This window comes from Patella vulgata, chromosome 9, assembly GCF_932274485.2.
Source record: "Patella vulgata chromosome 9, xgPatVulg1.2, whole genome shotgun sequence".
In the NCBI taxonomy this organism is placed as follows: Eukaryota; Metazoa; Mollusca; class Gastropoda; family Patellidae; genus Patella; species Patella vulgata.
The window spans coordinates 24,851,605-24,865,803 of record NC_065887.2 but is presented as its reverse complement, the minus strand read 5'-3'; the positions used below and the strand labels follow the sequence as shown (position 1 = coordinate 24,865,803).

At 34.2% G+C, this 14,199-nt stretch overlaps 1 protein-coding gene across 1 annotated transcript in view; it reads right to left on the bottom strand.

Annotated features, from left to right (window-relative positions):
* LOC126831518 (titin) overlaps positions 1-14,199 on the bottom strand; it is a 354,899-nt gene that overhangs the window by 192,220 nt on the left and 148,480 nt on the right. The window contains exon 111 of the mRNA XM_056103456.1: positions 483-554. Coding sequence (XP_055959431.1) covers positions 483-554 — 72 coding nt within the window. The remainder of the gene's footprint in view (positions 1-482; positions 555-14,199) is intronic.

Genomic DNA, 14,199 nt, shown 5'->3' with positions numbered 1-14,199 from the left:
ATATCTAGGTAAATAGTATGCCCAATTTGTATGAATATCATAGAAGCACAAGTAACCAATATTTCACACTTATAATTATAATGTCGATGTAACTTAATAATTCTTGTGACAACAACCAAAGCAGTTCTGGATGTGTCTTTGTTTTTTTAGTAGTACATATTGTAGTGTGGAGGCAGAAGAAGTTTAATATATGAATATTAAAAGAGACAGCTATTAAAATCGATATAGTATAGAAAAACAACATGATATATTTTTTTTAAGATTTACAAAACTATAGAAAGAGACGATATAAGATTATTACAATATATACTTAAACTAAAAAGATGATATGAATGCAAAATGTTAAAAGATGACACGCAAATTTTTTTTCTCAAGACTACTATTATAATAATTCAGATTTATTAAAAGAAATATTTTTTTAAATTAAATATATGAGAAAGAATACTAGATAAACATTGATATAAGTATATAAGAATACATACCAGTCACTAACTTCTCTTTTTGTTCTTGAGTGATAGTTTCATTAGTAGTTATATCAACCTGTTCTACAGGAACTGAAAAACACCAAACTTTGATGAAGGTAAGCAATAAAAGTATTATGTTTATAATAATTATATAAAACAGAATAAACAATGATAATTGGGTAACAAGTAAATTTCTATATCAAGGACACAATTATAAAATAATGCGAAATAAAGGGTTTAGCTATAATATCTATAATCCTAAATACACAAATTGTTATCTACACAAATACTACAATTACAGAACTTTGATGGGTAGTTCTATTTTATTAATTATCTAAACTAGAACAAGATAGTATTAAGCCAGACTTTCTTGTATTCTAACACACATTGATGACATTGAGTTAAGTTTTTACATTCATATTTAACAGCATATAAACAATATATTTTTCAAAAACATTAATCTACATTATTTAAGTTATACAATACCATATATACTTTGAGACAATTTATCTATCAGTCACCTAAAACATTTATATTGAACATAAGACATTATTTCAAGCAAAGTAGTAAAACTGTAGAGAGCATGCTCTTCATTTTATTATACAGGCATGATTATATACAAGCATATAAACATAATCTATTCATTTTAAAATTAAAAGAAAACAAAACAATCCCACAAAAAATTGAATAAATCAATGAAAAAATAATAAAAATAAATAAGTAAGAAAAAAAATAACGTTTAAAAAATCAGAAACAGTACTCAATCCAACACATAGCAGTATTTCAATTTTCGATATAAAAAATAAAAATTTAAAAAGAAAACGGTAATTGTAAACGTGTCAAAAGCTAGCAAATATATCATAAAGCTAAAACAAAAGTTGACAGATTCAAAGTAAAATAAAAAAAAATATGTTAAAAAAAGAGTGCAAAAAAAAGAACAGCCCAACTGGAGATTTCAGCCATCTGTAGCACAAGTTTTCACTGGTACCTTTTCTAATGGCTGACTTGTCATGTCTAGCATCACTTGTATCTTGTTCCTGACTTGTTGAAAGGTTATATAATTTTTGATCATCCAACTGAGCAACCTTATCTGATATAATGTTTTCAGAGAATTCAGTGACTTGTTCATCAGATATTTCTTGGGATATGGCAAATTCAATCCCTGATAACTCTTTATTTGTTTTTTCTTCTTTAATTTCTTTGTCCTCTTCAGAAACAACAGTTATTTCTTCTTCAGAAATTTCTTCTTTGGGGTTTTCTTCAGATACAGTGACTTCAATCTCAGAGATTTCTTTAATTGGTTTTTCCTCTTCAGAAATAACCACTTCAGTGATTTCTTCAACAGGTTTGTCCTCTTCAGAAACAATTAATTCAATTTCAGAAATGTCTTCTGATTTTTCTTCAGTAGGAACAATAACCTCCACCTCTGTTATTTCTTTGACTGGTTTTTCTGCTTCAGAAACAACAACTTCAGAGATTTCTTCAATTTGCTTGTAATCTTCAGAAACAGTTAGTTCAACTTCAGAAACCTCTCGTTTCGGTGTTTCTTCGGGAACAATAACTTCAATCTCAGATATTTCGTTGATTGGTTTTTCATCTTCCGAAACAACAGTGATTCCTTCTTCAGAAGTTTCTCCAGGAACAATGACTTCAACCTCAGATATTTCTTTGGCTGTTTTTTCATCTTCCGAAACAACAGTGATTTCTTCTTCAAGAACAATAACTTCAATCTCAGAGATTTCTTTGACTGGTTTGTCCTCTTCAGAAACAACCACTTCAGTGATTTCTTCAGTAGGAACAATAACCTCCACCTCTGTTATTTCTTTGACTGGTTTTTCTGTTTCAGAAACAACAATTTCAGAGATTTCTTCAATTTGCTTGTCATCTTCAGAAACAGTTAGTTCAACTTCAGAAACCTCTCGTTTCGGTGTTTCTTCAGGAACAATAACTTCAACCTCAGAGATTTCTTTGACTGGTTTTTCATCTTCCGAAACAACAGTGATTTCTTCTTCAGAAGTTTCTTCAGGAACAATAACTTTAATCTCAGCTGTTTCTTTGACTGGTTTTTCCTCTTCAGAAACAACCACTTCAGTGATTTCTTCTTCAGAAGTTTCTTTAGGAACAATAACTTCAATCTCAGCTGTTTCTTTGACTGGTTTTTCCTCTTCAGAATCAACCACTTCAGTGATTTCTTCAACAGGTTTGTCCTCTTCAGAAACAATTAATTCAATTTCAGAAATGTCTTCTGATTTTTCTTCAGTAGGAACAATAACCTCCACCTCTGTTATTTCTTTGACTGGTTTTTCTGTTTCAGAAACAACAATTTCAGAGATTTCTTCAATTTGCTTGTCATCGTCAGAAACAGTTAGTTCAACTTCAGAAACCTCTCGTTTCGGTGTTTCTTCAGGAACAATAACTTCAACCTCAGAGATTTCTTTGACTAGTTTTTCATCTTCCGAAACAACAGTGATTTCTTCTTCAGAAGTTTCTTCAGGAACAATAACTTCAATCTCAGCTGTTTCTTTGACTGGTTTTTCCTCTTCAGAAACAACCACTTCAGTGATTTCTTCTTCAGAAGTTTCTTCAGGAACAATAACTTCAATCTCAGCTGTTTCTTTGACTGGTTTTTCCTCTTCAGAATCAACCACTTCAGTGATTTCTTCAACAGGTTTGTCCTCTTCAGAAACAATTAATTCAATTTCAGAAACGTCTTCTGATTTTTCTTCAGTAGGAACAATAACCTCCACCTCTGTTATTTCTTTGACTGGTTTTTCTGTTTCACAAACAAAAATTTCAGAGATTTCTTCAATTTGCTTGTCATCTTCAGAAACAGTTAGTTCAACTTCAGAAACCTCTCGTTTCGGTGTTTCTTCAGGAACAATAACTTCAATCTCAGAGATTTCTTTGACTGGTTTTTCCTCTTCAGAAATAACCACTTCAGTGATTTCTTCAACAAGTTTGTCCTCTTCAGAAACAATTAATTCAATTTCAGAAATTTCTTCTGATTTTTCTTCAGTAGGAACAATAACCTCCACCTCTGTTATTTCTTTGACTGGTTTTTCTGCTTCAGAAACAACAACTTCAGAGATTTCTTCAATTTGCTTGTCATCTTCAGAAACAGTTAGTTCAACTTCAGAAACCTCTCGTTTCGGTGTTTCTTCAGGAACAATAACTTCAATCTCAGAGATTTCTTTGACTGGTTTTACCTCTTCAGAAACAACCACTTCAGTGATTTCTTCTTCAGGAGTTTCTTCAGGAACAATAACTTCAATCTCAGAGATTTCTTTGACTGGTTTTTCCTCTTCAGAAACAACCACTTCAGTGAATTCTTCAACAGGTTTGTCCTCTTCAGAAACAATTAATTCAATTTCAGAAATGTCTTTTGATTTTTCTTCAGTAGGAACAATAACCTCCACCTCTGTTATTTCTTTGACTGGTTTTTCTGCTTCAGAAACAACAACTTCAGAGATTTCTTCAATTTGCTTGTCATCTTCAGAAACAGTTAGTTCAACTTCAGAAACCTCTCGTTTCAGTGTTTCTTCGGGAACAATAACTTCAATCTCAGATATTTCTTTGATTGGTTTTTCATCTTCCGAAACAACAGTGATTCCTTCTTCAGAAGTTTCTCCAGGAACAATGACTTCAACCTCAGATATTTCTTTGATTGGTTTTTCATCTTCCGAAACAACAGTGATTCCTTCTTCAGAAGTTTCTCCAGGAACAATGACTTCAACCTCAGATATTTCTTTGGCTGGTTTTTCATCTTCCGAAACAACAGTGATTTCTTCTTCAGGAGTTTCTTCAGGAACAATAACTTCAATCTCAGAGATTTCTTTGACTGGTTTGTCCTCTTCAGAAACAACCACTTCAGTGATTTCTTCAGTAGGAACAATAACCTCCACCTCTGTTATTTCTTTGACTGGTTTTTCTGTTTCAGAAACAACAATTTCAGAGATTTCTTCAATTTGCCTGTCATCTTCAGAAACAGTTAGTTCAACTTCAGAAACCTCTCGTTTCGGTGTTTCTTCAGGAACAATAACTTCAACCTCAGAGATTTCTTTGACTGGTTTTTCATCTTCCGAAACAACAGTGATTTTTTCTTCAGAAGTTTCTTCAGGAACAATAACTTCAATCTCAGCTGTTTCTTTGACTGGTTTTTCCTCTTCAGAAACAACCACTTCAGTGATTTCTTCTTCAGAAGTTTCTTCAGGAACAATAACTTCAATCTCAGCTGTTTCTTTGACTGGTTTTTCCTCTTCAGAATCAACCACTTCAGTGATTTCTTCAACAGGTTTGTCCTCTTCAGAAACAATTAATTCAATTTCAGAAACGTCTTCTGATTTTTCTTCAGTAGGAACAATAACCTCCACCTCTGTTATTTCTTTGACTGGTTTTTCTGTTTCAGAAACAACAATTTCAGAGATTTCTTCAATTTGCTTGTCATCTTCAGAAACAGTTAGTTCAACTTCAGAAATCTCTCGTTTCGGTGTTTCTTCGGGAACAATAACTTCAATCTCAGAGATTTCTTTGACTGGTTTTTCCTCTTCAGAAATAACCACTTCAGTGATTTCTTCAACAAGTTTGTCCTCTTCAGAAACAATTAATTCAATTTCAGAAATTTCTTCTGATTTTTCTTCAGTAGGAACAATAACCTCCACCTCTGTTATTTCTTTGACTGGTTTTTCTGCTTCAGAAACAACAACTTCAGAGATTTCTTCAATTTGCTTGTCATCTTCAGAAACAGTTAGTTCAACTTCAGAAACCTCTCGTTTCGGTGTTTCTTCAGGAACATTAACTTCAATCTCAGAGATTTCTTTGACTGGTTTTACCTCTTCAGAAACAACCACTTCAGTGATTTCTTCTTCAGGAGTTTCTTCAGGAACAATAACTTCAATCTCAGAGATTTCTTTGACTGGTTTTTCCTCTTCAGAAACAACCACTTCAGTGATTTCTTCAACAGGTTTGTCCACTTCAGAAACAATTAATTCAATTTCAGAAATGTCTTCTGATTTTTCTTCAGTAGGAACAATAACCTCCACCTCTGTTATTTCTTTGACTGTTTTTTCTGCTTCAGAAACAACAACTTCAGAGATTTCTTCAATTTGCTTGTCATCTTCAGAAACAGTTAGTTCAACTTCAGAAACCTCTCGTTTCGGTGTTTCTTCAGGAACAATAACTTCAATCTCAGAGATTTCTTTGATTGGTTTTTCATCTTCTGAAACAACAGGGATTCCTTCTTCAGAAGTTTCTCCAGGAACAATGACTTCAACCTCAGATATTTCTTTGACTGGTTTTTCATCTTCCGAAACAACAGTGATTTCTTCTTCAGGAGTTTCTTCAGGAACAATAACTTCAATCTCAGAGATTTCTTTGACTGGTTTGTCCTCTTCAGAAACAACCACTTCAGTGATTTCTTCAGTAGGAACAATAACCTCCACCTCTGTTATTTCTTTGACTGGTTTTTCTGTTTCAGAAACAATAATTTCAGAGATTTCTTCAATTTGCTTGTCATCTTCAGAAACAGTTAGTTCAACTTCAGAAACCTCTCGTTTCGGTGTTTCTTCAGGAACAATAACTTCAACCTCAGAGATTTCTTTGACTAGTTTTTCATCTTCCGAAACAACAGTGATTTCTTCTTCAGAAGTTTCTTCAGGAACAATAACTTCAATCTCAGCTGTTTCTTTGACTGGTTTTTCCTCTTCAGAAACAACCACTTCAGTGATTTCTTCTTCAGAAGTTTCTTCAGGAACAATAACTTCAATCTCAGCTGTTTCTTTGACTGGTTTTTCCTCTTCAGAATCAACCACTTCAGTGATTTCTTCAACAGGTTTGTCCTCTTCAGAAACAATTAATTCAATTTCAGAAATGTCTTCTGATTTTTCTTCAGTAGGAACAATAACCTCCACCTCTGTTATTTCTTTGACTAGTTTTTCTGTTTCAGAAACAACAATTTCAGAGATTTCTTCAATTTGCTTGTCATCTTCAGAAACAGTTAGTTCAACTTCAGAAATCTCTCGTTTCGGTGTTTCTTCGGGAACAATAACTTCAATCTCAGAGATTTCTTTGACTGGTTTTTCCTCTTCAGAAATAACCACTTTAGTGATTTCTTCAACAAGTTTGTCCTCTTCAGAAACAATTAATTCAATTTCAGAAATTTCTTCTGATTTTTCTTCAGTAGGAACAATAACCTCCACCTCTGTTATTTCTTTGACTGGTTTTTCTGCTTCAGAAACAACAACTTCAGAGATTTCTTCAATTTGCTTGTCATCTTCAGAAACAGTTAGTTCAACTTCAGAAACCTCTCGTTTCGGTGTTTCTTCAGGAACAATAACTTCAATCTCAGAGATTTCTTTGACTGGTTTTACCTCTTCAGAAACAACCACTTCAGTGATTTCTTCTTCAGGAGTTTCTTCGGGAACAATAACTTCAATCTCAGCTGTTTCTTTGACTGGTTTTTCCTCTTCAGAAACAACCACTTCAGTGATTTCTTCAACAGGTTTGTCCTCTTCAGAAACAATTAATTCAATTTCAGAAATGTCTTCTGATTTTTCTTCAGTAGGAACAATAACCTCCACCTCTGTTATTTCTTTGACTAGTTTTTCTGCTTCAGAAACAACAACTTCAGAGATTTCTTCAATTTGCTTGTCATCTTCAGAAACAGTTAGTTCAACTTCAGAAATCTCTCGTTTCGGTGTTTCTTCGGGAACAATAACTTCAATCTCAGAGATTTCTTTGACTGGTTTTTCCTCTTCAGAAATAACCACTTCAGTGATTTCTTCAACAAGTTTGTCCTCTTCAGAAACAATTAATTCAATTTCAGAAATTTCTTCTGATTTTTCTTCAGTAGGAACAATAACCTCCACCTCTGTTTTTTCTTTGACTGGTTTTTCTGCTTCAGAAACAACAACTTCAGAGATTTCTTCAATTTGCTTGTCATCTTCAGAAACAGTTAGTTCAACTTCAGAAACCTCTCGTTTCGGTGTTTCTTCAGGAACAATAACTTCAATCTCAGAGATTTCTTTGACTGGTTTTACCTCTTCAGAAACAACCACTTCAGTGATTTCTTCTTCAGGAGTTTCTTCGGGAACAATAACTTCAATCTCAGAGATTTCTTTGACTGGTTTTTCCTCTTCAGAAACAACCACTTCAGTGATTTCTTCAACAGGTTTGTCCTCTTCAGAAACAATTAATTCAATTTCAGAAATTTCTTCTGATTTTTCTTCAGTAGGAACAATAACCTCCACCTCTGTTATTTCTTTGACTGTTTTTTCTGCTTCAGAAACAACAACTTCAGAGATTTCTTCAATTTGCTTGTCATCTTCAGAAACAGTTAGTTCAACTTCAGAAACCTCTCGTTTCGGTGTTTCTTCAGGAACAATAACTTCAATCTCAGATATTTCTTTGATTGGTTTTTCATCTTCCGAAACAACAGTGATTCCTTCTTCAGAAGTTTCTCCAGGAACAATGACTTCAACCTCAGATATTTCTTTGACTGGTTTTTCATCTTCCGAAACAACAGTGATTTCTTCTTCAGGAGTTTCTTCAGGAACAATAACTTCAATCTCAGAGATTTCTTTGACTGGTTTGTCCTCTTCAGAAACAACCACTTCAGTGATTTCTTCAACGGGTTTGTCCTCTTCAGAAACAATTAATTCAATTTCAGAAATGTCTTCTGATTTTTCTTCAGTAGGAACAATAACCTCCACCTCTGTTATTTCTTTGACTGTTTTTTCTGTTTCAGAAACAACAATTTCAGAGATTTCTTCAATTTGCTTGTCATCTTCAGAAACAGTTAGTTCAACTTCAGAAACCTCTTGTTTCGGTGTTTCTTCAGGAACAATAACTTCAATCTCAGAGATTTCTTTGACTGGTTTTTCCTCTTCAGAAACAACCACTTCAGTGATTTCTTCTTCAGGAGTTTCTTCAGGAACAATAACAGAGATTTCTTCTTCAGGTGCTTTTTCATGAACAATGACTTCACCAACCTCAGATTTATGTATTGTAATTGTCTCTCTAAAAACAGTTTCAGTAATTGTTGCTGGAGCTGAAATTTCTGCAACTCCTTTTTGATCTGTTGCATTTTCTAAAATTTCCTCAGAAAGAATCGACATTTCTAAGTCTTTTGGTTCAATGGTTATTTCTTCCATGTATGTTTCCGATTCAATAACATCCACTTCCTCAAGGCCATTTATTTCATCTTTGTGTACAGTAATTGTCTCCCTAACAACAGTTTCTGTCATGATTTCTGGAGCTGACATTTCAACCTCTTCTATCTCGGATTCATCTTTTGGCTCAATGGTTATTTTTTCCTTGAATGTTTCAGTTTCACCAACATCAACTTCTTCTATTGATGGCATGTCTTCGAATGATACATCTATTTGAACCTCTTTCATGGATGGCTCTTTCTGAGCTTCGATTGTAATTTGCTCTTTGAATGATTCAGTTTTAGTAATATCAACTTCTTCAATTTCAGGTTGAATTTCTTGATCTGACGCATCAAACTCAAAATCATCTGTAGTAGTTTTACTTTTGGTTTCTTCGGGAACAATAACTTCAATCTCAGATATTTCTTTGATTGGTTTTTCATCTTCCGAAACAACAGTGATTCCTTCTTCAGAAGTTTCTCCAGGAACAATGACTTCAACCTCAGATATTTCTTTGGCTGGTTTTTCATCTTCCGAAACAACAGTGATTTCTTCTTCAGGAGTTTCTTCAGGAACAATAACTTCAATCTCAGAGATTTCTTTGACTGGTTTGTCCTCTTCAGAAACAACCACTTCAGTGATTTCTTCAGTAGGAACAATAACCTCCACCTCTGTTATTTCTTTGACTGGTTTTTCTGTTTCAGAAACAACAATTTCAGAGATTTCTTCAATTTGCTTGTCATCTTCAGAAACAGTTAGTTCAACTTCAGAAATCTCTCGTTTCGGTGTTTCTTCGGGAACAATAACTTCAATCTCAGAGATTTCTTTGACTGGTTTTTCCTCTTCAGAAATAACCACTTCAGTGATTTCTTCAACAAGTTTGTCCTCTTCAGAAACAATTAATTCAATTTCAGAAATTTCTTCTGATTTTTCTTCAGTAGGAACAATAACCTCCACCTCTGTTATTTCTTTGACTGGTTTTTCTGCTTCAGAAACAACAACTTCAGAGATTTCTTCAATTTGCTTGTCATCTTCAGAAACAGTTAGTTCAACTTCAGAAACCTCTCGTTTCGGTGTTTCTTCAGGAACAATAACTTCAATCTCAGAGATTTCTTTGACTGGTTTTACCTCTTCAGAAACAACCACTTCAGTGATTTCTTCTTCAGAAGTTTCTTCAGGAACAATAACTTCAATCTCAGCTGTTTCTTTGACTGGTTTTTCCTCTTCAGAAACAACCACTTCAGTGATTTCTTCAACAGGTTTGTCCTCTTCAGAAACAATTAATTCAATTTCAGAAATGTCTTCTGATTTTTCTTCAGTAGGAACAATAACCTCCACCTCTGTTATTTCTTTGACTGGTTTTTCTGCTTCAGAAACAACAACTTCAGAGATTTCTTCAATTTGCTTGTCATCTTCAGAAACAGTTAGTTCAACTTCAGAAACCTCTCGTTTCGGTGTTTCTTCAGGAACAATAACTTCAATCTCAGATATTTCTTTGATTGGTTTTTCATCTTCCGAAACAACAGTGATTCCTTCTTCAGAAGTTTCTCCAGGAACAATGACTTCAACCTCAGATATTTCTTTGACTGGTTTTTCATCTTCCGAAACAACAGTGATTTCTTCTTCAGGAGTTTCTTCAGGAACAATAACTTCAATCTCAGAGATTTCTTTGACTGGTTTGTCCTCTTCAGAAACAACCACTTCAGTGATTTCTTCAGTAGGAACAATAACCTCCACCTCTGTTATTTCTTTGACTGGTTTTTCTGTTTCAGAAACAACAATTTCAGAGATTTCTTCAATTTGCTTGTCATCTTCAGAAACAGTTAGTTCAACTTCAGAAATCTCTCGTTTCGGTGTTTCCTCGGGAACAATAACTTCAATCTCAGAGATTTCTTTGATTGGTTTTTCATCTTCCGAAACAACAGTGGTTCCTTCTTCAGAAGTTTCTCCAGGAACAATGACTTCAACCTCAGATATTTCTTTGACTGGTTTTTCATCTTCCGAAACAACAGTGATTTCTTCTTCAGGAGTTTCTTCAGGAACAATAACTTCAATCTCAGAGATTTCTTTGACTGGTTTGTCCTCTTCAGAAACAACCACTTCAGTGATTTCTTCAACGGGTTTGTCCTCTTCAGAAACAATTAATTCAATTTCAGAAATGTCTTCTGATTTTTCTTCAGTAGGAACAATAACCTCCACCTCTGTTATTTCTTTGACTGTTTTTTCTGTTTCAGAAACAACAATTTCAGAGATTTCTTCAATTTGCTTGTCATCTTCAGAAACAGTTAGTTCAACTTCAGAAACCTCTTGTTTCGGTGTTTCTTCAGGAACAATAACTTCAATCTCAGAGATTTCTTTGACTGGTTTTTCCTCTTCAGAAACAACCACTTCAGTGATTTCTTCTTCAGGAGTTTCTTCAGGAACAATAACAGAGATTTCTTCTTCAGGTGCTTTTTCATGAACAATGACTTCACCAACCTCAGATTTATGTATTGTAATTGTCTCTCTAAAAACAGTTTCAGTAATTGTTGCTGGAGCTGAAATTTCTGCAACTCCTTTTTGATCTGTTGCATTTTCTAAAATTTCCTCAGAAAGAATCGACATTTCTAAGTCTTTTGGTTCAATGGTTATTTCTTCCATGTATGTTTCCGATTCAATAACATCCACTTCCTCAAGGCCATTTATTTCATCTTTTTGTACAGTAATTGTCTCCCTAACAACAGTTTCTGTCATGATTTCTGGAGCTGACATTTCACCCTCTTCTATCTCGGATTCATCTTTTGGCTCAATGGTTATTTTTTCCTTGAATGTTTCAGTTTCACCAACATCAACTTCTTCTATTGATGGCATGTCTTCGAATGATACATCTATTTGAACCTCTTTCATGGATGGCTCTTTCTGAGCTTCGATTGTAATTTGCTCTTTGAATGATTCAGTTTTAGTAATATCAACTTCTTCAATTTCAGGTTGAATTTCTTGATCTGACGCATCAAACTCAAAATCATCTGTAGTAGTTTTACTTTTGGTTTCTTCGGGAACAATAACTTCAATCTCAGATATTTCTTTGATTGGTTTTTCATCTTCCGAAACAACAGTGATTCCTTCTTCAGAAGTTTCTCCAGGAACAATGACTTCAACCTCAGATATTTCTTTGGCTGGTTTTTCATCTTCCGAAACAACAGTGATTTCTTCTTCAGGAGTTTCTTCAGGAACAATAACTTCAATCTCAGAGATTTCTTTGACTGGTTTGTCCTCTTCAGAAACAACCACTTCAGTGATTTCTTCAGTAGGAACAATAACCTCCACCTCTGTTATTTCTTTGACTGGTTTTTCTGTTTCAGAAACAACAATTTCAGAGATTTCTTCAATTTGCTTGTCATCTTCAGAAACAGTTAGTTCAACTTCAGGAACCTCTTGTTTCGGTGTTTCTTCAGGAACAATAACTTCAACCTCAGAGATTTCTTTGACTGGTTTTTCATCTTCCGAAACAACAGTGATTTCTTCTTCAGAAGTTTCTTCAGGAACAATAACTTCAATCTCAGCTGTTTCTTTGACTGGTTTTTCCTCTTCAGAAACAACCACTTCAGTGATTTCTTCTTCAGAAGTTTCTTCAGGAACAATAACTTCAATCTCAGCTGTTTCTTTGACTGGTTTTTCCTCTTCAGAATCAACCACTTCAGTGATTTCTTCAACAGGTTTGTCCTCTTCAGAAACAATTAATTCAATTTCAGAAACGTCTTTTGATTTTTCTTCAGTAGGAACAATAACCTCCACCTCTGTTATTTCTTTGACTGGTTTTTCTGTTTCAGAAACAACAATTTCAGAGATTTCTTCAATTTGATTGTCATCTTCAGAAACAGTTAGTTCAACTTCAGAAATCTCTCGTTTCGGTGTTTCTTCGGGAACAATAACTTCAATCTCAGAGATTTCTTTGACTGGTTTTTCCTCTTCAGAAATAACCACTTCAGTGATTTCTTCAACAAGTTTGTCCTCTTCAGAAACAATTAATTCAATTTCAGAAATTTCTTCTGATTTTTCTTCAGTAGGAACAATAACCTCCACCTCTGTTATTTCTTTGACTGGTTTTTCTGCTTCAGAAACAACAACTTCAGAGATTTCTTCAATTTGCTTGTCATCTTCAGAAACAGTTAGTTCAACTTCAGAAACCTCTCGTTTCGGTGTTTCTTCAGGAACAATAACTTCAATCTCAGAGATTTCTTTGACTGGTTTTACCTCTTCAGAAACAACCACTTGAGGGATTTCTTCTTCAGGAGTTTCTTCAGGAACAATAACTTCAATCTCAGAGATTTCTTTGACTGGTTTTTCCTCTTCAGAAACAACCACTTCATTGATTTCTTCAACAGGTTTGTCCTCTTCAGAAACAATTAATTCAATTTCAGAAATGTCTTCTGATTTTTCTTCAGTAGGAACAATAACCTCCACCTCTGTTATTTCTTTGACTGGTTTTTCTGCTTCAGAAACAACAACTTCAGAGATTTCTTCAATTTGCTTGTCATCTTCAGAAACAGTTAGTTCAACTTCAGAAACCTCTCGTTTCGGTGTTTCTTCAGGAACAATAACTTCAATCTCAGATATTTCTTTGACTGGTTTTACCTCTTCAGAAACAACCACTTCAGTGATTTCTTCTTCAGGAGTTTCTTCAGGAACAATAACTTCAATCTCAGAGATTTCTTTGACTGGTTTTTCCTCTTCAGAAACAACCACTTCATTGATTTCTTCAACAGGTTTGTCCTCTTCAGAAACAATTAATTCAATTTCAGAAATGTCTTCTGATTTTTCTTCAGTAGGAACAATAACCTCCACCTCTGTTATTTCTTTGACTGGTTTTTCTGCTTCAGAAACAACAACTTCAGAGATTTCTTCAATTTGCTTGTCATCTTCAGAAACAGTTAGTTCAACTTCAGAAACCTCTCGTTTCGGTGTTTCTTCAGGAACAATAACTTCAATCTCAGATATTTCTTTGATTGGTTTTTCATCTTCCGAAACAACAGTGATTCCTTCTTCAGTAGTTTCTCCAGGAACAATGACTTCAACCTCAGATATTTCTTTGACTGGTTTTTCATCTTCCGAAACAACAGTGATTTCTTCTTCAGGAGTTTCTTCAGGAACAATAACTTCAATCTCAGAGATTTCTTTGACTGGTTTGTCCTCTTCAGAAACAACCACTTCAGTGATTTCTTCAGTAGGAACAATAACCTCCACCTCTGTTATTTCTTTGACTGGTTTTTCTGTTTCAGAAACAACAATTTCAGAGATTTCTTCAATTTGCTTGTCATCTTCAGAAACAGTTAGTTCAACTTCAGAAACCTCTCGTTTCGGTGTTTCTTCAGGAACAATAACTTCAACCTCAGAGATTTCTTTGACTAGTTTTTCATCTTCCGAAACAACAGTGATTTCTTCTTCAGAAGTTTCTTCAGGAACAATAACTTTAATCTCAGCTGTTTCTTTGACTGGTTTTTCCTCTTCAGAAACAACCACTTCAGTGATTTCTTCTTCAGAAGTTTCTTCAGGAACAATAACTTCAATCTCAGCTGTTTCTTTGACTGGTTTTTCCTCTTCAGAATCAACCA